The sequence below is a fragment of the Mus caroli genome, unplaced genomic scaffold (assembly GCF_978045245.1).
Source record: "Mus caroli unplaced genomic scaffold, Mus_caroli_1 scaffold_7, whole genome shotgun sequence".
In the NCBI taxonomy this organism is placed as follows: domain Eukaryota; kingdom Metazoa; phylum Chordata; class Mammalia; order Rodentia; family Muridae; genus Mus; species Mus caroli.
This window is the reverse complement of record NW_028227262.1, coordinates 2,559,812-2,581,240: the sequence shown is the minus strand read 5'-3', so window position 1 is coordinate 2,581,240 and position 21,429 is coordinate 2,559,812. Positions and strand designations below refer to the sequence as shown.

The 21,429-nt window shown below is 44.5% G+C and overlaps 1 protein-coding gene across 2 annotated transcripts in view; it reads left to right on the top strand.

The window, feature by feature from the left end:
- The window catches only part of Mrps35 (mitochondrial ribosomal protein S35), a 28,878-nt gene that overhangs the window by 6,534 nt on the left and 915 nt on the right, over positions 1–21,429 (top strand). For both annotated transcript variants that reach the window (XM_021165166.2, XM_021165167.3), the window contains exons 4-7: positions 1,113–1,173; positions 7,109–7,248; positions 11,518–11,627; positions 12,783–12,852. In XM_021165166.2, the coding sequence (XP_021020825.1) occupies positions 1,113–1,173; positions 7,109–7,248; positions 11,518–11,627; positions 12,783–12,852 (381 nt within the window). The remainder of the gene's footprint in view (positions 1–1,112; positions 1,174–7,108; positions 7,249–11,517; positions 11,628–12,782; positions 12,853–21,429) is intronic.

Here is a 21,429-nt window from a genome sequence, read left to right as displayed (position 1 = left end):
CTCCAGTCCCAAGGGATTCAAAGCCTACTTCTGACTTATTCCTCCAGCACCAGGCATGCACAGTACAAATATATACATGCAGGCCAAACATTTGTATACATAAAAAAGAAAATAATTAAAAAAAAAAGAGCACTTAAATAATTTTTAAAACTATGCTGGCAACAGTTTCTTATTGAACAAATCAAATCTTTGACCTTTCCTAAATTTTGCTTGCCTTTGTGCTACACCGTTTCAGTGTATTCCTTACTTTATTAAACTGGTTAAGAGCTGGAGTGGTGGGACGTTCTTGCAACACCAGCACTTGGGAGGCTGAGGCAGAAGGATCAGGTGTTCATAACAAGTTCCAGGCTATCCTGGACTACAGGAGACCGTTTCTCAAAAAATAAATTAATTAATAAATAGAATCAATAATTTAGTCAAGATTTGCTGGCTTCGTCCATTCAGTTTATAAAGTGCTTAATTACGTGCAAAGTAAAAATAATATACCAGGTTTCTTGGAGAATTGTGTGACTGACAGATTGCTGCCTTTAATGCTCTCAGAACTATTATTATTACTATTATTTTCATCTTTGAGACTGTATTGCTGTGTGGCCCCAGATGACCTTGTCGTTATGATCATTCTGCATCAGCATCCCTGAATGCTGGAATTGCAAGTGTGAGCTAACGCAGGCTGCACGCCTTCAGTTTCACACTGCAGCTGTACCTGAATGCTGTGGGTGCACGGCATAAAGAGTGTTATGAAAGGGTTGGTTCTTTAACATGGTTGTTCTTACAAGACAACGCGCTGTCGGACTCCAGCGTGTCCATGCTGGATCTGCTTCTGGTCCTGATGCCTGTGCTTAGATCCGATGCTATAGAAGAGCTTTTATGTAGATGACTCATTGGGCCTGTGGTTTGGTTTATAGGACTATGATCCTTTTCATGTGTTTCTGGCATAGCTGGCATGGTGATGGGTGCCTGGAGTCCCAGCCGCTCAGGAGGCTGAAGCAGGAAGGCCACATGAGCTTATGAGTTTAAAATTACCCAGGAAACATAGTGAGACTCTAGGTGGTAGGGATTAGGGGAAGAGAAATTTGGCTGTAATTTATCCTTTTAAAACATCTCTGTTTTAGATCCCAAATTTTCTGCATTTGACTCCTGTGGCAATTAAAAGGCACTGTGCAGCGCTGAAAGGTACGTTTTCTTCTGGGAACATTCAGCAAAGGGTCTCAGGCCTAAGGAGATACATCATGTTCTAAGTCTCTGTCTCTTTTTACGTTAATTTTGGCTTGTTCATAGGGTCTTGCTCTTATTTGCTAGGTAGCCCAGGTTGGCCTGGATATTGCCCAAGCTAACCCAAAATTCATAGTACTCCTAACTCAGCCTGTCAAATGCTAGGGCTCCAGGAGGGCACTGCTTTCCTGCCTCTCTCCATTAAACAAAGCTTTGTTCATTGTTCAAGATGTTAAGTGTATAAGCAATTTATGTTTGTTAATATTATCATGGTCTTGTGTGTGCATGTTTTTACCTGCATGTATATTTGTGCACCATATGCATGCAAGGAGGACAGAAAAGGGTCTCAGATCTCCTGGAGCTGGAGCTAGAGATGGTTGTCAGCCACCACTGGGTACCGGGAGTCAAACCTAGGTCCTTCCCTCTGAGAGAACAACCAGTCAACCAGTGCTCTTAACTGCAAAGCCACTATCTCTCAGCCTTTTACAAATATTTTTTTTCCTGAATACTATAAGGTCATAAAAATAAATAGATTGAAACAGAGGCGTAGTTATGCACCCTGTTATCCTTGCTCTCAATAGGATGAGCTGAGTGGGTGGACAGTTTGAAGCTAGCCTGGACTATCTGACTATCAAAAAACCAAACTAACAAGCAAGACCAACCCCCCCCCCAAAAACAACAACAACAACAAAAAAAAAACCCAAAAAACCAAAGCCACATATATTTTAAATCACCAGATGATAGACTCTGTTACCCTAGTTCCATTTTACATTTAGGAAATAAACATTGTCATGAATATTTAATGGATGTGCAATAGCAGAAGCAAATGACCACTATTATTGTAAGAGTGTGAGGCTCAGGGTGACCTGAGTTTGGTGCTGTTATGTTTATATTGTGCTCTTTCCCCTGGAATGGGCTAACACGTTTATAGAAGCTGCCAAATGACTCTAAGAAGCCACTGTGAATCTTTCCTAAAATACTGTTCTGCAGGTCAAGTACATTCATCTATCCAAAAACTGACTTGCTACATTGTATCACATTGTTGGTCATGCTGTATTTTGTTCATTCTGTAAAGTGGCTGAGTTCAAATATGAAGGTATATCATTTAAAAGCACATAATTTGCTTATCTTTGAACATTTTATACATGCATGCAATATATGTTTGTCATATTCACCCTAATCCCACCATGATACACCTTCCAGCCCCAAGTTTGTGACCTATTTATTTATTAGATGATCTGCTGAGTTCGTTTTGTTCTGTCCATATATTCATGGGTATGGGGGTCACCCACACACTATAGCATGATTCCCCAAGAAGACACCGGCTATCAATAGTTCCTCAGCTAGGGGTGGCGACTTAGCCCCTCCCCATTCCACATGACTAGTGTGATCTTGTGTGGGCAGCCACAGCAATTGAGAGTTGTGAGCACAACAGTTCTTTCGTGTCCAGTGGACAGTTTCAGTCTGCTTTTCCCTGACCTTGGCTTTTACAGCATCTCCACCCCATCTTCTATGATGGTCAATAATCCTTTGGGTGGGGTGGAGTGGGACTGCGCATGTCCCATTTATAGCTGAGCATCCCACAGACAGACACTTTAGCCAGTTGTGAATTTGACTTAACCACTGTCTCCTGCACAGTGCTGCTTTGATGTAGTCCTAGAGCTTCCCTAGTTTATAGGTATAGAGATATGGATGCGGAGGGCAGTTTCATATCGTGTCCTTTAGCCAGATGATAGCAGTTCACCCCACGTCCTGTGAGGTCCCCACTTGGGAGTTCTTGACCAGGTTTAAGAATGGATATGTGTTTCCTCCTGTGGAACAGGTCTGAAATCCAATCAGAAAGTAGTCACCTACACAATGCCTGTTGCCACATCATTTGTTACCGTAACTTGTGGCTTATAGTTGGGCGAGACTGTTGATGATTTTTGCCCCAACAGCCTGGGTAGCAACTTCTGGAACTGTGCTAACTACCCAGTGGGGAGGAAGCTTTCCTGTCAGTACCCATGTGGCTTCTTTGTGTCCCGTGATCACATTGTCTTCAGCAATTGCATCTTAACTTTCAAGTTCTGATGGTTAACCAAGAGTAGTGGCAACTGCTGCCCTGTTTTAGAGGTCTCCAGACACCCGACAGCTCTGGCCGGTGTCCCACAGACACCAAGACTTGACAGGCCACCAAGCCATGATTCTTGCTTGTAGGCAGGGTGAGGACTTGTTGAATTAGAGAAAGCACTTGTGTAGACTGGAGAGAACACTGCAGTTTTGTCAATAGATTCAAATGAGTGAGGCTCAGACTTAACTGTGCAGGCAGATGCTAGATAGCAGTGTGGTCAGTGGGGCCAGCAACAGGCTGCTATACAGCAAAGAGCTATCCTGGAGTTGGTTTATTTATTTATTTTTAATTGTTTTGAGACGGGTCTTGTTGTGTGACCCAGGTTGATCTGAAACTTGCTGTGTAGAACAAACTGGCCTCTACCGTGCAGCATTCAGTCTTTTGGCCTCCAGAGTGTTGGGATTACAGGTTTGACCTGGTTGATTGTTTTAGAACATTGACAAAAAGTGATTGTGTGTGTGTGTGTGTCTCTAATCAGATAGTAGAAACCTCCTGCCCCTTCATCCCTGCCTCTCACCCCAGAACGCTCTTTTGATCATCACTTAGTTCCTGTACTCACTTCCAGAGCACTGAGTATGTACTTAGAGCTTGTGCTTTGTATGCCGTGTATGCTTATGAATAAATACAGAAGTGATTGCAGGAGCTCGGCCCCACTGCTGCCAGCTGACTCGGAGCAGTGCCTGTTGCTCCCTGGGCAGCAGTGAACCTGTCATCCACCTGTATTACGGCTTCTCCTTCCCATGTGATTAGCAGTACTTTTTCCTCACTGTAATAGAGCACCAACTGAAATGCTTATGGGAGGGTTGGTTTGTGCTCATAATCTGAGACAATATAGTCTGTCATGGCAGGGAAGGCATAGCTTTGGCTCCTAGATGACACAGCCAGAGTGTAAACTGGCTGAGTGTCTCAACAGACAACCCTACACCAATTTCCTCCAGCTAGGCCCCACCTCCCAGAGGTTCGACAGCCTCCCAGAGCCGTGTCACCAGCTTACACAGTGAACCCAGTGGAAGTATGTCACTCCCAATATCATCAATGGTGCAAAGACACGTTTTCATGTGGTTGTGTGTGTGTGTATAACTATGCTTATATTCTGATTCATTTTGATCTCATTTGTACCAAGTCATATATATATATATATATATAGATAAACATCTCTGATATTTCCTAGTTTGAAGTTGCAGCTATCAGGGATTCTGTAGTTGAGTTAGTACCTTCAGACAGCATCTCTAATGCTGTATCCTAATTACCCTGCTAAAGTATTCTGTAAAGTGTTCTGTAAAGTGTTCTGTAAAGTGTTCTGTAAAGTATTCTGTTGGTGTTCAGAGTACTTGACCTGACTTTTTAGGAAAAGAATGAAATGAACTGTTCCAGATTGGAGCTGTAATGGTCAGATTGAATTCCTTTTTTTTTTTTTTTGGTCTTGTAAAAGCCAGTTAACAAATGCATTTCTATACACCATGGTAAATTTCAGTTTTTACCTCTTTAATTTAAAATTTTTTTTAAATTGCATTTTATTTATTCTGTGTGCGTGTGTATGTGCTAGGGCAGGTGCTTGCTGTGGGGTGTGTGTGTGTGTGTGTGTGTGTGTGTGTGTGTGCATGTGCTAGGGCAGGTGCTTGCTGTGGTGTGCATGTGGAGGTCAGGGATAACTTATAGGCCAGCTCTCTCCTTTCAGCATGTAGCTCCCTGGGATCAAGCTCAAGCAGCCAGCCTTGGCAGCCAGCGTCTTTCTTCACTCACTGAGCCATGTTGCTGACCCCAGTTTTCCTTTCTAAACATTGTCTTTTAAATGTGCTTATACTCATCAACGGATAGTACTGGTCAGGGAGTCCTCTAGTTCCTACTTCAGAATGAAGGCGTTTGCACAGCACATCCAGGAGCACAGCAGTGTTTCTTTCTTACAGAGCATAAGTGAGCGTTTGCCTGTTTCCTTAATTACGCTTCTGCCAGTCCTGGCTTGGGATTGTATCTTCCAGAAGACTCACGGGTTTTCAGCATTTCTTCTCAAACTTTTTTCAAAGTAGGTCACTTCAGATTTTATATCTAACTTGCAAATGGAAAATGTGAAATTCAGGAAAGTTCAGTAATTTACCAAAGCTTGGGTAATCAGTGGAGAAGTTAAATAGAAGCCAGGGTTCTTCAGAGTCTGCCCACTGCTACGCCTGTCAGATGAGGAGACGCTAACGGGGTCTATTATGTGCTTTCCAGTTGGCTGCACTTTTTAGACACATAATTTAGGTAATTTAACGTAAAAACTGTAATTATCATCTGGTGATTGAAATGACTTATTTGCAGTTTAAAAGGGAAAAATTACACCGTGCAAAAGCAGAAGCCCTTGTACTTCTGCAGACTGGTCTGAGTGTTTAGCGGCTGTGCCTGTGTCGGAGCAGTGTGCTGCTGGAGTCCATGACAAATGGCGACTGGCCCTGCCCTGCTGTCCTCTGTTCTCAGGCCACAATGTTCTCCATTTCAGTGATGCCTCCCTGACTTCTCTCAAAACAGGCTTTAGGGGTTGGTTGTTATTTTGTTTGAGACAGGGTCTTGTAGGGCAGCTCTGGCTGGCTGGCACTTTCTATGTAGCCCAGGGTGACCTTGAATTCATGGCCCCTGCGGCCTCCACACAAGTCAGTGATGTCAGAGAATCTTTATAAATCGTGACATCTTATTGACCCTGATCAAGCCTAAAGAAAGATAAGCAAAGTACTACCCATTGGGGAATTGTTAACTTGGAGAAAAGTCACAAGGGAAGGACCTCTCAATGTCCCCTAGGCTATCTGTCTGAAGTGATGGCAGCCTCTCTCGGCAGCGTGCCTTATAGGAGGAAGCCTGGGTCTCTGAGGTCCAACGTTATAACTGGAGGAACTGATAGCTTGTGCTTGTTCTTAGAGTGAGGCTCTTTAGGAAATGAGAAGAGACCACCGCAAGAGAGACCTTCATTCTCGCCTCAAATCCCTTTCCATCCTGACCTTGTGGGGTAAGGCAGTGTGAAATCACATCCCAGTAACTGGGAAGCCGGCAGTTCCCCCATCAACAAATGGAAGCTGAGTTTATGCCTCGGCTTGGGGGTGAGAGAGCCCTGTCCACCTGTCCACAAGTGCTTGGGAAATTGTTGTGGTCTAGTCTCAGGCCCAGACCTACCTTCTTTCTGGGCTCTCGTGCTTGAAGATGAGGACAATATGTTTTCCATTGCCCCACTGGCTCATTGGGGTTATACGGGAGAGCGGGAGCTAGTGTTAGGTCCCACTTACGATGATGACCGTCAGTTTCTGGAAGACTGTTGACAGGACTTGAGCTCCTTCAGGGATTTGAGTTCCTTTCAGCCGATCTTGTGTAGTGATATTGATCTGGGAATGAATCAGCATTACTTTTTGCTCTTTACAAGCAGTAAACTCTGGGCACCGAGCTATGAGCCTTTTGTTGGGAAGGGGGAGTTAAAACAGCTATTTACAGAGCCAGACATGTCCATCAAGACAGTGTGTTTAATTTTAGTGCTGGGGACTGGGCCATGGCTGGTAAGCTCCCCTAGCTCTACCCCAGTCCCCATCATCTCTTTTCTCCTCCCTCTAAACTTAACCTTCTCGGGTCATTTCTTTAATCAAACTTTATGACTAGGATGGACACAGAGGAATGGGTGAGGAGTAGCAACATGGGTGTTAATGCAGAGGGGAGCCTGTGCCCACACCTCGGTGACTCCAGAGTGCTTGGGTAATTACCCTGTCTGCTAGCCATGTTACAGTGGGAATCACTTACAAAGCTGTAAGTGAGATAACTTTGTGTTCTCAGATTTCTGCACTGAGTGGCCAGCTGCACTCGACAGTGATGAGAAATGTGAGGAGCATTTTCCAGTTGAGATTGATACAGCGGATTATGTGTCATCGGGACCATCTATTCGAAACCCCAGAGCTCGAGCAGTAACGTTAAGGGTAAGAGCTGTTTAAACACTGAGTCCGTAGGTACAGTTTAAGTGCATTTGTGTGCAATTATAAAAGTACAGTTTTACTGCTTGAGCAGCCTCCTGTAGTTAATAGGAATATCATCATATTCTATGTGCTCGCAATTGACTATTTAATAGGAATAAGCATCTCGAATGATTATTAAACACTCGTTAGTTTTGTTCTGTAGGGTTAGTTCTCTCCTTCCACCTTTACATGAATTCTAGGGATTAAACTAAAAGAGTGTGGTGAAGGTGACTGTGCAGTAGTGTAGTTGTGACAGAGCAGCTTAGGGCAGATGTATCTGTGCTGGCAGTTTCATGGTAGCAGGAGAGCCCCTATTCAAGATGGCAGGAGCGTGGGGCAGCTTGCTCACATCTCTGGATCTGCAAGCAGAGAGCTTGGCCTGGAAATGGAACCAGGCTACAACCTTAGAGGCCCTCCTCCCTGCACCCAAATCCCTCCAGCCAGACGCATCCAAATCCCTCCAGCCAGACTCCGCTTTCCAAAGGTTCTACAATGTCTCAAAACAGTGTCACCACCTGGGGACAAAGTGTTCAAAATCACGAGCTTATGGAGACATTGAAATCCAACCACAGCAGTACTTTTTTTTTTTTTTTTTTTGGTTCTTGCTGTTGTTTTAATTTGTTCATCTGACTCATCTTTTTTTTATATATATTTTTTTTATTACGTATTTTCACAGCAGTACTATTGAGAGGGATCACATTTATCTTTGTATGTGTGTGGCATGTGCACATGTATGCATACTTGTTTCTCTGTGTATGTGGTATGTGCATATTTATAGACTTTCTGTCTGTGTAGGCATATATATGGTGTATGTGTGTATGTAGTGTGTATGTATGCATGCTTGTTTGTGTGTTTGTGGACTCCTGTTTATGTGAGTGCACGTCTTTGTAAGTATGTATGGAGACCCTACGATTTCACTGGGAATTATCCTGGATTACTCTCTCCCTTATTAGTCAAGGCAGGGCCTTTTATCTGAACCCAGAGCTTGCCAGCCTAGCTAGTCTAGCTAGCCAGCTTGCTCAAGGGATCCCCTCTCTGCCTGAGCTGGAGTTAAAGGCAGTCCTCTGACATTTATGAGGGTGCTGGGGATCTCAATGCAGCCACCTCCTTAGTCCCCTCCGAGATTATAATTCTAAAGAGTGAAGTAGGCATTATGTTTTTCTCAATAATCAAAAAGTAGTTAAGAATTAAAGACGCTTGCTGTTTGTCTAGAACTTTACTTTAAAAGCTGCTTTCTTCTGTTAATCTTGTGCATTTCTGCAAAAGTCCTGTGAATTACATTGTCTTAAGAGCTGAGGCCTGCCAGGAGATAAAGTGACTTGAGGTTTCAGAGCAAGCAGCAAACCTAGAAGCCTCACTCAGCTCTCACATGTGGTAGCAGAGTCCTGTCACATTTTGTGTGCATATAGGGGACGCATTCACACACATAGCTATTCTTAGTATGGTGTGGTTAGGATTTCATTCACCACAGTCTCTTGATTACAAGTGGCAGCCATGTGAACGTGTATCCTGGAAGAGAGACTGATGGCACTTGGCCTTGAAGTCAGAGTGTTTGTTGGTCCAGCTTAAGGATGAGGAGTTTGTAGCCTTTATGGGCTAGCAGATGGCGTGTGCCACTCAGATACTGAAGAGACGCAGAGTGTCTGGCTCAAGTCTCTTTTATGTAAGATATTAATGGGAACTGAGTTTTAAAACAGTTGTTAAATAATAATACTGCTTCCACTTTTTGAATATTGGCATACAAATCGGAATTTAAAATGTCACTGTTAATGTTAGGATTTCATAGAGGTTTAAAAAAGGAAAATCACTATATTCTCATTACCCTAGTATAAAAGGTACTCACTTTTCTGTGTGTTGTCACTACACATAGACACATGTGTATGCATTTGCATTGTTACAAAGTAGTACAGTTTTCTGTTTTCATAAACTATTTCTCCATATTGCCACCAATCAGACTTACCATAGAATGGGTTGCTTATCTGTGAAGCTCATAGCCTGTTTGTTGAAGCATACTCTGCCCAGAAGACAGAAGATTCTCAATGCCACAGAGTACAAGTGTGATACGGAACTGTTTTCTGAGATAGTCTTACTGTGTAACCCCAGCTGCCCTTGAGTTTGGGGTCCTTCTAAATGTTGGGTGATAGACATGTACCACCATGACCCTATTCCTTCCTTTTTCAGCTTTATATATTAACTTACCAAGTACTTACTGAATCTTTTTAAGTTCTATACAGTTGCCAAGAACAAAATAGACACTGTTCTCAGCCTCAGAGGTCTGTAATCAGTGAGGAAATGTGTGAGTGAAGTGAGCCGCTGAGCTGTGGTGTCCTGAGCGAGGAAGGTTATTGAAGGGAAAGACAAGGACCAGAGGAATCCTAGGCTCCCATTGAGCCTTTCCCTTCATTATGAGGTCTCAGCTCTTTCTTCCTCCTGACACTCTCCCGAGAATAAATCTATGTTTGCTGTGCTATAGTTATGGCTCTGCCTGTCCCTCAAGAGTTGTGTTTTGAGAGCTTGATACTTACTCTGTGTGGCAGTGATGACCTGGGGCCTGAGCGTTCGTAAGTTGTGGAGTACCCACCTGGGAAGGGAATATGATAGCTCTGTGAGACCTGAGTTAGTTCTTTAGAGAGCACACTGTGCCAAGGCAAGCCTAAGGCCGCGCTGCTCTGGGCTTCCCGACTGTGATGTGTGATGGCTCCGTCTCGTACAGCAGTGGCATGCCCTTTTCACCCCAGAACTGTAGAGGAATAAAGTTATTCAAAAGTTATTCAACTATTCCATTATAGTAATCAAAAAACAGGGTGATAGTATTTTATTGAACTATATTCAAGTGTCAAATCTATGTCCAGTTAATATCTTAACCCTTGACATAGTTCTTTGAAAACTAAAAAGTTCTCGTTCAGTCCAGTATTTCCCAGTGCATGTCTTGAGGATTTAATTCCATGAAAAGTAGAACTGAGCCATGTACATTAGAGATTCATGTACCACCACTGCATCTTAAAATCCCAAAATGGTCTGAGAAATTCACTGTAAGAAATCCAATTTAGGGATGGGCTTGGTGGCACAGGCCTGTGTGATTCTAGTATCAAGGAGGCTAGGGTGTGAGAATCTCGAGTTGGAGGCTATTCTGGGCTGCGTAACATCTACCATGTACCTAGGCTCTGTGTCACAACAAGCAGAAAGAACCTAATTAAACTTGACGTATCCTAAATATATCGAGTAGAAATAAAAATAGCCTTTACCTCTTTGCAGTGCCCAAGGTCTCGTACATGTGCTGGATAAACACTGCACTTCGAGCTACAGAATCACCCTTTACAGAAAAGATTCTGAGCTTGGAATGTAGCTCAGCGGCAGAGAGTATAGCTAGTGTGTGCCGGTCTGCAGTTTAATCCACTGTGTGTGTGTGTGTGTGTGTGTGTATGTACACGTATGCCCATGCCCTTGTGTGGTGGTCAGGGGCAACTCTTTGTGAGGTCTGTTGATTGAACTCTGATCCCCAGGCTTGGTGGCCAGTACTTTGGGCCACGTAAGCCTTCAAGAGAAGTTAGCAGCCTGTGGGGCTACTGTCGGCTTCTGAGGGATGCCATGCAGTTACTGCAGCTGCTCCTCCCTGCTGTGGTGTCCCGCCTCCTAGAGCTTTCACAAGTTAGGGTGACTCTTTTTTTTTTTTTCCTTCGAGACAGAGTTTCTCTGTGTAGCCCTGGCTGTCCTGGAACTCACCCTGTAGACCAGGCTGGCCTCGAACTTAGAAATCCACCTGCCTCTGCCTCCCGAGTGCTGGGATTAAAGGTGTGCGCCACCACTGCCCAGCCTGGGGTGACTCTTAAGCCTCTGAATAGTTGCAGTGATGCACTAGCCTGGTCTCATGGTGGAGTGGTTAGAGTGCTAGTGTGTGCCGGTTAGAGTGCTTGGTCTGTTAGACTCTCCCTTCTGCTGCCCAGCTGTACTGACAGCGAGTGGGTCTGTCCTCTCTCTCAGCGCTTGTCTGCAGCTTGCTGTGGATCTGCAGGGCGGTACTGCGCTCGCACTTTGAAAGCATCCGAACTCTTTTCACTTTGCTTTCCCACTTTCCAAGAGTGAGACTGGGCTTGTGCTTTTCTGACTGCTAACTGCATACAGAGAAGTTTGGGAAGCTTTGTCTTAGTAGTTTAATGTTGATTTAAATAACAGTGATACTTCTCTTCATGAAGCAAATCATAATTCTTACATAATTTTTCTTGTATTTTTAAGGTTAAACTTTCCAGTTTGAATTTAGACAATCATGCAAAGAAAAAACTCATTAAACTTGTAGGAGAGCGGTACTGCAAGGCCACTGATGTGCTCACTATCACCACAGACAGGTGGGTGCAGCCTGCGGGCTGCTCGTCGTCATTCTGTGTGTGCCTGCATGGATGTGCTTCTGCGTGTGTGTGTGTGTGTGTGTGTGTGTGTGTGTGCGCGGGCGCACGCTTCTGTGCTTTTGTTTGTGTGTGTATGTGTACGTATGTGTCTGTGTGCATGCCTCTGTGTGAGCTTCTGTGCTTTTGTGTGTGTGTGTGTATCTGACAATGTTGCTTTTTCTATACACAATAGTACCTGTCATTTATCTAGTTATGTGGCTTATGCTAGGAACTACTTAAAGGACTTTTTAATAAGCCACATGATGCTCTTATTTTATATTTAAAGAGATTTGTTACTTTTTTCTGTTTTATTTTATTACCCAAAAAGTATCACATGCCATTCTCATATGAAGTTTTACTTAATATCGGGATGTTACTTTGATTTGAAAATAGCCACCGTGGACGTACAGTGTAGCTCACTTTTGGAAGAATCAATATCTGCTTTTTAGAAAAAAATATTTATTTCTTTTTTGTGTATATGAATATTTTGCCTGCATGTATGTGTGTAGCATGTGCATACAGTGTCTGGGGGGTCAGAAGAGGGCATCAGATCCCCTGGAGCTAACATTACAGATGGCTGTGAACCATCTGGGTGCTGGGACCTGAACCCAGATCCTCTGCATGGCCACCAGCTCTGACCTGCTGAGCCTCCCTCCAGCCTCATTTGCCCTACTTTTTAAAGGGACTCATTATCAAGTTTGTGCCATTCACTTGACTCTTAAGCACTAAGATGGTAAAGAAAAGTTTGGACATCGTCATGTTTAAAGTAGCTTAAAGGGTAGTATACAAATAAACTCATTAATGATTAGAGCAAAGATAGAAATAATAGCAGTATTTAATATCTTGAATATTCCCACTTTCTATCTCTCTGCCCCTCCCCCCTTCCTTTCTCATCAAGACAGGGTCATATTATGTTGTCCTGCCTAGCCTGGAACTCACTATGTAGACTAGGATGGCCTCAAGCTCAGAGAGATCAAGCTTCCTGTGCCTCCTAGGTGTACCACCAAGCCCAGACTATCCTGTGTAGCACAGAACAGAGAATGCTGCAGTGACCTTTAGAATGTCTTGTGAATTATCTGTATGCTGAGACGTTGCCTTCTCCTCTTCTCCTTATAGATGCCCTTTGAAGCGGCAGAACTATGACTATGCAATGTATCTTCTCACAGTCCTGTACCACGAATCTTGGGTAAGTATGTATGTGGTGTGTGGCCAGGATGTGTGTGATATACTGGAAGTGTGTATGAAATGTGTGAAGGCAGTGAGGTAGTTCATTTGTCCTATCTCAGGACAGTAGGACAGTGTCCCGAGTGCTGGCATTAGAGGCCTGTGCACCGTGCCCCACTCTTAGGTACAGCAGTGGAAGCAATGGTGAGAAGCCATCCTGATGCTCACAGGACAAGTGCTTCCGAATGGAGTCATGCCGAGGAGGCTGGCTCCTCAGTGGGCGTGGTTCTGTGAGGCCCAGGGAAGAAGCATCTCCCAGTGTATTGCAGCAGCCCCAGGGCCTGATGGGTAAACACATGCACCTGTGTATTGAGGCAGCCCCAGGGCCTGATGGGGAAACACATGCAGCTGTTTCCAGACTGGCATTTTCACTGTTACTAACAGTGATCAGGTTTAATAAGTGGCTGGCAGGTGAAAGGAAAATAAAGTTCTATTTCAAGATTAGTAAATGGCAAAGCACTGTGTCCACTCGTTTTCTTTTCAAGATCCTCACTGCCATGAATCCTCCGTGTTTGTTTGTATCCTGGTTTGTTTGGATTAATTGGCAGCAATTAATCTCTTTCCTGTCAATTGATTGAGAACTGTCGTTGGCTGTGAACCAAGAACATGCTTGAGCATAACTACTGTCAAAAGAGTTAATAACAAGGAGTAAAATCCAGCCAGTTCAGAGTCTTTTATGTGCTAGCTGCCTGGAAAGTGAATACCCCCAAAGGAAGAGACAAGCACAAATACACCGAGTGAGAGTTTGCTCACCAGAGCCTTTCTGTGGTTCTGTGACATAACAAGCCAGTATTCTGGATTCATGAAAAAGTCTTCCATCTTTCATACTAATTACCTTGATACCAAAGTAGCCTCGTGTAACTGTCTTAAACAGCTGTAATTAAGGAATTCCCACATTAAAGCCCCACCCGTGAGGACGCTGTGAGATGAGAGGAGCCGTGGAGCTCTGCAGGAACATGAGCTTTGCTACGACAGCGCTGGGCTTTATTGAATTGAGTTCTTTTTTTCCTTCACCAGCTTGGAGTTTAAACTTGAAACTGGTGTTGCCACCTGGTGTTTGACCAGCGTTTAGAGCCCTGCCCCATCTACTGCTTTGTTCTCAGCAGCCTGGTCTCTGAACACTTAGTGCTCACACGTGAACGTCCCTTGGCTTTTAGCATTTCTACGGAGTTTGCTTCTGGAAAAGTGCTCACCTAGGCCTTCATGTAAGGGTGTTTTTGTGTAGTAGTCAAAGCAAGTAACTGCAGCCATGTCAGTCATTCCACAAAGCACGGCTGGAAGGGAGGCCAGTGCTTCCAAGAACATTCTTTGAGTGCTGACAGTAATAAGAGACAAATATGTGCTAGCGTCTTCAGACATGCTAAACTCTGGGCTAGTGTTTCAGCCTGTGCTATGAATCAGCCTTCAGCCTGTGCAGCCATGCTGGCCTGGTGTTTTAGTTTGGGTTTTACTGCTGTGAACAGAAACCATGACCAAGGCAGCTCTTACAAGGATGACATTAAATTGGAGTTGGCTTACAGGTTCAGAGATTCAGTCCATCATCATCAAGGTGGGAGCAGGGCAGCGTCCAGCCATACATGGGGCTGGAGGAGCTGAGAGTTCCACCTCTTGTTCTGAAGGCAGCTAGCAGAAAACTAACTTCTAGGCAGCTAGGATGAGAATCGTAAAGCCCACACCTACTCCATCAAGGCTGCCCCTCCTAATAGTGCCACTCCCTGAGCCAAGGATATACAAACCACCACACCTGGGCTCTGTGACTTTCTGCATGGGTCATTGTTTTAAGCTTCAAAAGCCATATGTGCAGACATTAGGCTTTCTAAGAATTTGGGTGGAACAGAGAGATTTTTTTTTTTTTTTGGTAATTTCTACCAAATAACGGGCTTTCAGTAATTATCCATTACTTTTGTTAAAAATACTACAGTGAGATTTTTTTTTCTTAGAATTTCAAGTACTTTTATGGCAAATTCCTGTGTACAGCCTACACATTTAACTTGACAGAGGCTAAAATAAAACACTTGAGACTGAATCCATTCTCTTCTGCCTAAATCTAGTGCCTCACCAGATCTTCCCTGCTTTGATTAAATCATTGAGCTGTTTCCCTCTTATTTCTGCTGTTCCGCCCCTGTAGATCTTCTTTCATCCTTCCCCTGAAACTCGGTGCTCCCCCCTCTCATCCCCCCCTCCCCCCGTTGGTCTCATCATTGGGTTTCCCAAGTCTGGCTCTGTGGTGTAGCCTTTATGGCAGTGCCCCCGTTAGCCAGTGTGTGAAGCCACTGCACTCCCCATGCATCATGGCTTTGCACATGTCCTTCCCTGCTGGCCAGCCTTCCAGGTGTGTGTGAGTGGCATCACTCCTGAATGCTTCCTGCCATCCTCCTTCCTTCCTTAGGTAACATTGCTACATTCATGATAAGTGCCTGTGCACACACCTGCCTCACTGTGTGCAAGGACAAGACAGTACCGCACTCCTCTCTGTTACCCCAACATCTGTACAGTATCTGGCACATAACACTCAGTGAATTGCTTTTAAAACTGGTCCAAATTGAGTTGAACTCTTGGACATAGGCAGTTAAAATTTAGTCTTGGCAGTTGAAATAATTGGCAGGATTTTTTGTTGTTATTGTTACTTTATTAAGACTTTTTTCAAATAAACTGTTTTATATCTATATGAATTGCATGTTTGTTTTGTTGTATTTGGGAGAAGAGACACACATATATTGAGTGCCCTGTGGAAATCAAAGGACATCTGTGGGAGTCAGGTTTTTCCTTCTAAATGGGTCCCTGGGATCAAACTTGGATCATCGGGCTTGGCTTGGGAGCAAGAGCCTTCTCCTGAGCCAACCTGCCAGCCTGGGCTTTTTTGTTTTTTGGGTTTTTTTAATGATTAAACTGTTTCCCCTCATGTAGGACAACGGTGTCCTTGTAATCATAAATAGTGGAATATTACTGTGATTCATGCCCTAGTCACAGAGAGTTGTAAATACGGAGAGTGGTAGGAGGTGACAGATCTGTGTTTAGGGCACAGTTCCTGCATCAGTTCCTGCAGTGTGCTAACCCTCACATTAACCAGCTCCATGTTCTCGGATTAAATCTGTGCTTCCGAAGGAGAAGGATACGAGGTTATCCTTTTGCTCTGTGATTCTTCTTACCAGGTCTCTGTGTTCCTTAGAACATGTTGTTCCACCACCAAGGCCCATTGCGGTTTGGGGCAAATTGTTTAATTGCTCTGGGCTTGTGTTTCCTGGTCTGTAAAACAGATAATAGCTGTAACTCACAGGGCTGTGTGAGAGAGGTCAGTGAGTTAATAGTATCGGAACTTAAAATAGTGCCTGGTGTGGAGAGTCCTCTCTCGTTGCCCTTTGGCTGTGTCCGTGCTGGGCCGCCCTCCCTGGCCCTGCTCTCTCTCCCTTGACTGCCAAGCTCTGCTCATTGGGACCTTTATGAGTCCATCCTCCACTGGGATCCTGATCTTCTGCGCTGGTGCCAGCTCAGCATCAGGCCTCCTGTTGGGCTGAGGCTCCAGGAGGGCACGGTGCCTGGCACAGCAGCTGGGTCATAAAATGTATTAAATGAATAAGTGGATGGTGGAGCCAACTGGGAAGGAGAACAGGATCACGTGGAATGGAAAGCTGATACTTCTGATGTTGTGGCCAGGCAGGAAGAAGGAGGTGTGTGTATGTCTCTGTGTGTGTGTGTGTGTATGTATGTATGTATGTATGTATGTATGTATGTATGGGTCAGTACATGTGTGTGTGTGTGTGTACATGAGTGCAGGTGCCCATAGAGAATTGGATCCCCTGGGGTGATTTTGATCTGGATGAACTTGAGTTCTCTGAAGCAGCAGCTCTCTTAACCCTGAGCCATCTCTCCAGTGTTGGTGGAATTACAGCTGATTCTCTTCCTTTCTTTCTAGTAACTCTCTTTTCTGTGAGAATGTGTATGAATTATAAGCTGCTGGAGCTGTGTGAGAGGTCACCTCTGGATTACTATCCTTTGATGCTCATGTGCACCTGTGTGCACACACAGGCACGTACACCCATGAATACACAGAGGCCAGAGGACATTGTCTGGTGTTCATTACTCTCTTTTGCTTCCTTGAAACATGGTTTTTGACTGAACAGGAAGCTTGCTGTTTGGACAGGCTGACTGGCTGAGGTGAGCTCTTGGATCCACCGCTGTCCCTCAACACTGGGGCTAAGGCTTAAGTAGCTATGTCTGGTTTTTACATGTGCTGGAAATTTGAACACACGTTCTCATGCTTGCAAATATTCTTAGCTACTGGCCACCTCCCCAGCCCCTTGCCTTTTATTACTAATCGCCTAATTTTTCTCCTCCAATTTTTTATTAGGTATTTACTTCATTTACATTTCAAATGCTATCCCAAAAGTCCCCCATACACCCCCCCCCCCCGCTCCCCTACCCACCCACTCCCACTTCTTGGCCCTGTCGTTCCCCTGTACTGAGGCATATAAAGTTTGCAAGACCAATGGGCCTCTCTTCCCAATGATGGCCAACTAGGCCATCTTCTGCTAAAAATGCAGCTAGAGACACGAGCTCTGGGGGTACTGGTTAGTTCATATTGTTGTTCTACCTATAGGGTTGCAGACCCCTTCAGCTCCTTGGGTACTTTCTCTAGCTCCTCCATTGGGGACCCTGTGTTCCATCCAATAGCTGACTGTGAGCATCCACTTCTGTGTTTGCCAGGCACTGGCTTAGCCTCACAAGAGACAGCTATATCAGGGTCCCTTCAGCAAAATCTTGCTGGTGTATGCAATAGTGTCTGTGTTTGGTGGCTGCTAATTGCCTATTTTTAAAGACCATCTGTGGAACAGTGAACATTTTCTAAAAGACATTAAAGTTAAACAAAAATGTTTAAAAGTCATAATTTTATAACATAATTAAGTTATATAAATAAGAAAATCTCACTTCAACATTGTTCTTTTGGAAAGGTGTATGAAGGATGGAGGGGGCTCGTGCATGTATCTGCTTCCAGCTTGCAGTAGGTGGGTTGTTGCCTGGGGTTTGTCCTTTTCCTCTTTTCCCTCCTCTTGCCTGTTCTTCAAGATGTTGAAAGTCACCTCGAGGTCCATGGTGGCCCCAAGCAAGCAAGACAGAGATGAGGATGCCAGGGGCACTGGGTAGGTAGGAACAGAGCCTGCAGTTGTGCTGTTCCAGCCTTTGGCTGCTGCTCTGGAGGCAGCCGTGCTCTTTGTCTTTCTGGACTGACTTCTTGTTTAGCTCACAGGGTGAGAGCATGGCCCTGAGTGTTGCACAATTGCAGGACTAGCCACCTGTTCAGTGACAGGAGAGAGAGGATACTAAAATTGTAAAGTCTCGGCTTAGCTTACATTCAGCTCCAGCACCCGAGTGCTGCTTCTGCATGGTGTCTTCCTGCCCCCAGGCCGCAGACAGACAGACATGTCCCCAGCTGTGAACCAGAACCTGCACACAACACGTCTTCTGATGGTGGACTGAGTGAAAAAATGACCTAGGTCAGGCCTTTGTGAACTTAGATGTGACCAAAGTAATAATGGCATTGACCTTATAACTTTAAAAATAGCCCTTGTTTTGTTTAGGAAAAGGTCTGAGCTACTGCCAATTATATGACACAACATCTACGGTTTCCTTTAGAATGAATATGAATTGAATGGCCCAGCTGAGTTTGTAACCCAGCACTTAGGCGACTGAGGCAGGTGGATTGCCATGAGTTTAAGGCCATCCTGTGCTTGTCCTATAGTTATTAACTACATTGTCCTTCTATTTGCCTCTTTGTTTATTGCATGCCAAATATTGTCTTTTCTTTCATGTTTAAAAAAGATTTATTCTTTGTGGATGTCTGCGTCTAGGTATGTGCACATGGTACACATAAGTGGTGTCGTGTTCTCTGGAGCTCCATTCCAGGCACCATGAGCTCCTTGGTGTGGGTGCTGAGAACCAATCTCAGGTCGTCCAGAAGAGCTATATCTGCTCTTAACCACTGAGCCATCTTTCCACCCTCATCCTTTTGAGACAAGGACTGTCTGTGAGCCCAGGCCTGCCTGGGTGTTGGCCGTCCACTCACAATCTATAGATTTTGGAGTCGATTGCAGGCTTGTACTGCACAACTGCTACACCTCTCAAGTTGGGTTTCCCATAAGCCCATGGCAGCTCCAGTTGATGGTGTCTGTCAGAAGGGATTTTCTTTCTCCCCTGATTGGCAGCATCCTGGGCTTGTCCTATTGATGGAGTTGGTCTGCGCTGGGCTGCAGTCTTCATGATTTAGTTTACCTCTGTTTGTCTCTTTTCCTCATCCCAGCATTTCAGGTTTGGGTGACTTGCCAAGGACCAGCCTCGGCTTGGAGAGGAGAGGTGTGTGGGAGTAGCAAAAACAAACAACTTAAAGTTAAATTGTGGGCCTAAGCTGGTAGCCTAGGTCCTGCTCTAGACGCTTTCCAGAGTCCTTTCATCCTGTTCTGCTTTTTCTGGAGATCTCCAGACAGCTCTCGCCCTCTCTAGAGACAGTTCTCCATGCAGTTCTTTATTGCTATTCTAAAAAATTCTCTGGATAGTCTGGATAGCTCATCTCTTGCTAATCATAAGCCCAGTCTTTTATATACCAATCCAGTCATTTACTCCAGGTTCCCTTTTGATTATCCTATGAGGCAAGCACATTTTTTTTAAACATTGCAAAAGAATTCAGAGATCTGCCTGCTTCTGTTAAACACAGATGACAAGCTAGATGGGTGGCACCCCACCCTGAAATTACCATTTCTACCATACTTGGGCCTAAACATGCTCTGTTGCAAGTTGACCCTGAACTCAGGAATCTCTGCATTTGTCTCTGCCTGTCTTTGTATTTTCTGACAGGCTGGCTTATGGTGCAGCTGCCACTGTTCCTTTAGATCTAAGAAGCTCCTTATATAATTCATATTGTATCCTTATATTTTTGCATAGTTGAGAAATTATATATTTTTGAACCTAGGTTTTTAGAGTTCCTTTCTACAGCATTAAAGGCTGCCCTGAAGGTCTCAGTGTTTACCATTTTTACTGAGACATTAGCCACACCTTTGCTCCCCAGACTCATGCTGTCTCTGATTATCATGGAGTCATTAATGTTACCAAGGGAGACATTCCTCAAAGAAGGTACATAAAAGTATGTACGCTTTTATACAAACAAAGCTTACCCCACAGCAGCCATTGACATTCATGAAGGTCTATGCCCCATTGACCCTGTCCCAGGGTGGGAGCCATGTCATTCCATTCCCACAAAGACAATGCAGAACTCAGCAACTTCCCATTTTGGAAAGGTTGACTGCTTGCTTCTTCAGAAATAAGAGGTTTAGTTGGTAATGTGGAGCACCTTACAGATTCATGATCCAAGCAAACCTGGAGAGGGTGCTTTCACCTACTCAGTTCTATGAGATTATAGGAAATTTCACTATGCTTGTTAGAAGCCTGGTCCCTTTAGTAGCCCAGAACTAAAGACAGCTCACTATGTAGCTTTCCAAATTCTGGTCTGACTTGCAAGCCCTGTCTCATAGCTCAGTGTCAGGGTCCCTTGAATAAAGCAGGTTCCACTCTTGTACAGAATCAAAAGATGGTCTAAGGAAGATGGTGGTGAGCAGTTTTTAGAAGGACCTCTTCCATTTTCTCGCAGCCAGGGGTTCACATTCATGTCCTCATGGAATCTGTAACCTGCGTCTTACCTACTGGGGTGGGGCTGTGCGTACCTTCTATTGCACTTACTGTGACACTGCTACATCTTGTTTTAGCAGTTGTAGCTAGGTGGAACAGCACAGTCTTATATCCCAGCATTTGGGCACCTGAGACAGGTTTGCAAGTTCAAGGCCGGAGAGAAAGAATAAGGAAGGAACAGACAGTGAGATTTGCTTCTATTTAAAAAAGGCAGGGAGAGGGGCTGGCGAGATGGCTCAGTGGTTAAGAGCACCGACTGCTCTTCCGAAGGTCCCGAGTTCAAATCCCAGCAACCATATGGTGGCTCACAACCATCCGTAACGAAATCTGGAGTATCTGAGGACAGCTACAGTGTACTTACATATAATAAATAAATAAATCTTTAAAAAAAAAAAGGCAGGGAGGAGCTCTTATAAGCTTTGTATTTGTGCTTCTTAAATAAAGAATGTTCTAAAGTGATGTACTTCATAAAAAATAGCACTGCCTTTGTATCCTCTTGTATCCCGAGTCTGGAGGGAGGCGCTTCTGTTTTTAGACAAGGCCGTCTCTCTGTGTAGCCTTGTCTGGCCTGTGTCACCTGCTGAGTGTGGGGATTAAAGCTGTGGACAACCACACCTGTGCTGCGGTAGCTTCTTGGTGCCGTTTATAAGCAGCGTTTCCAGTTGGGTTGGTGTGCACTGCAGTGTACAACAGAACACCAGCACTAGTTAAAAACTCATTTCTGTTATAAGAACAGAACGTAAGGATAACGAGAAAACAGTCAGGACAGACGGCAGCTGCGTGTGTGTCCAGACACACCAGCCCATTCATGACTTCCAGTAGCAACAACTGCGTGTGCACCCAGGTCCTGTGTGCATTCAGATGT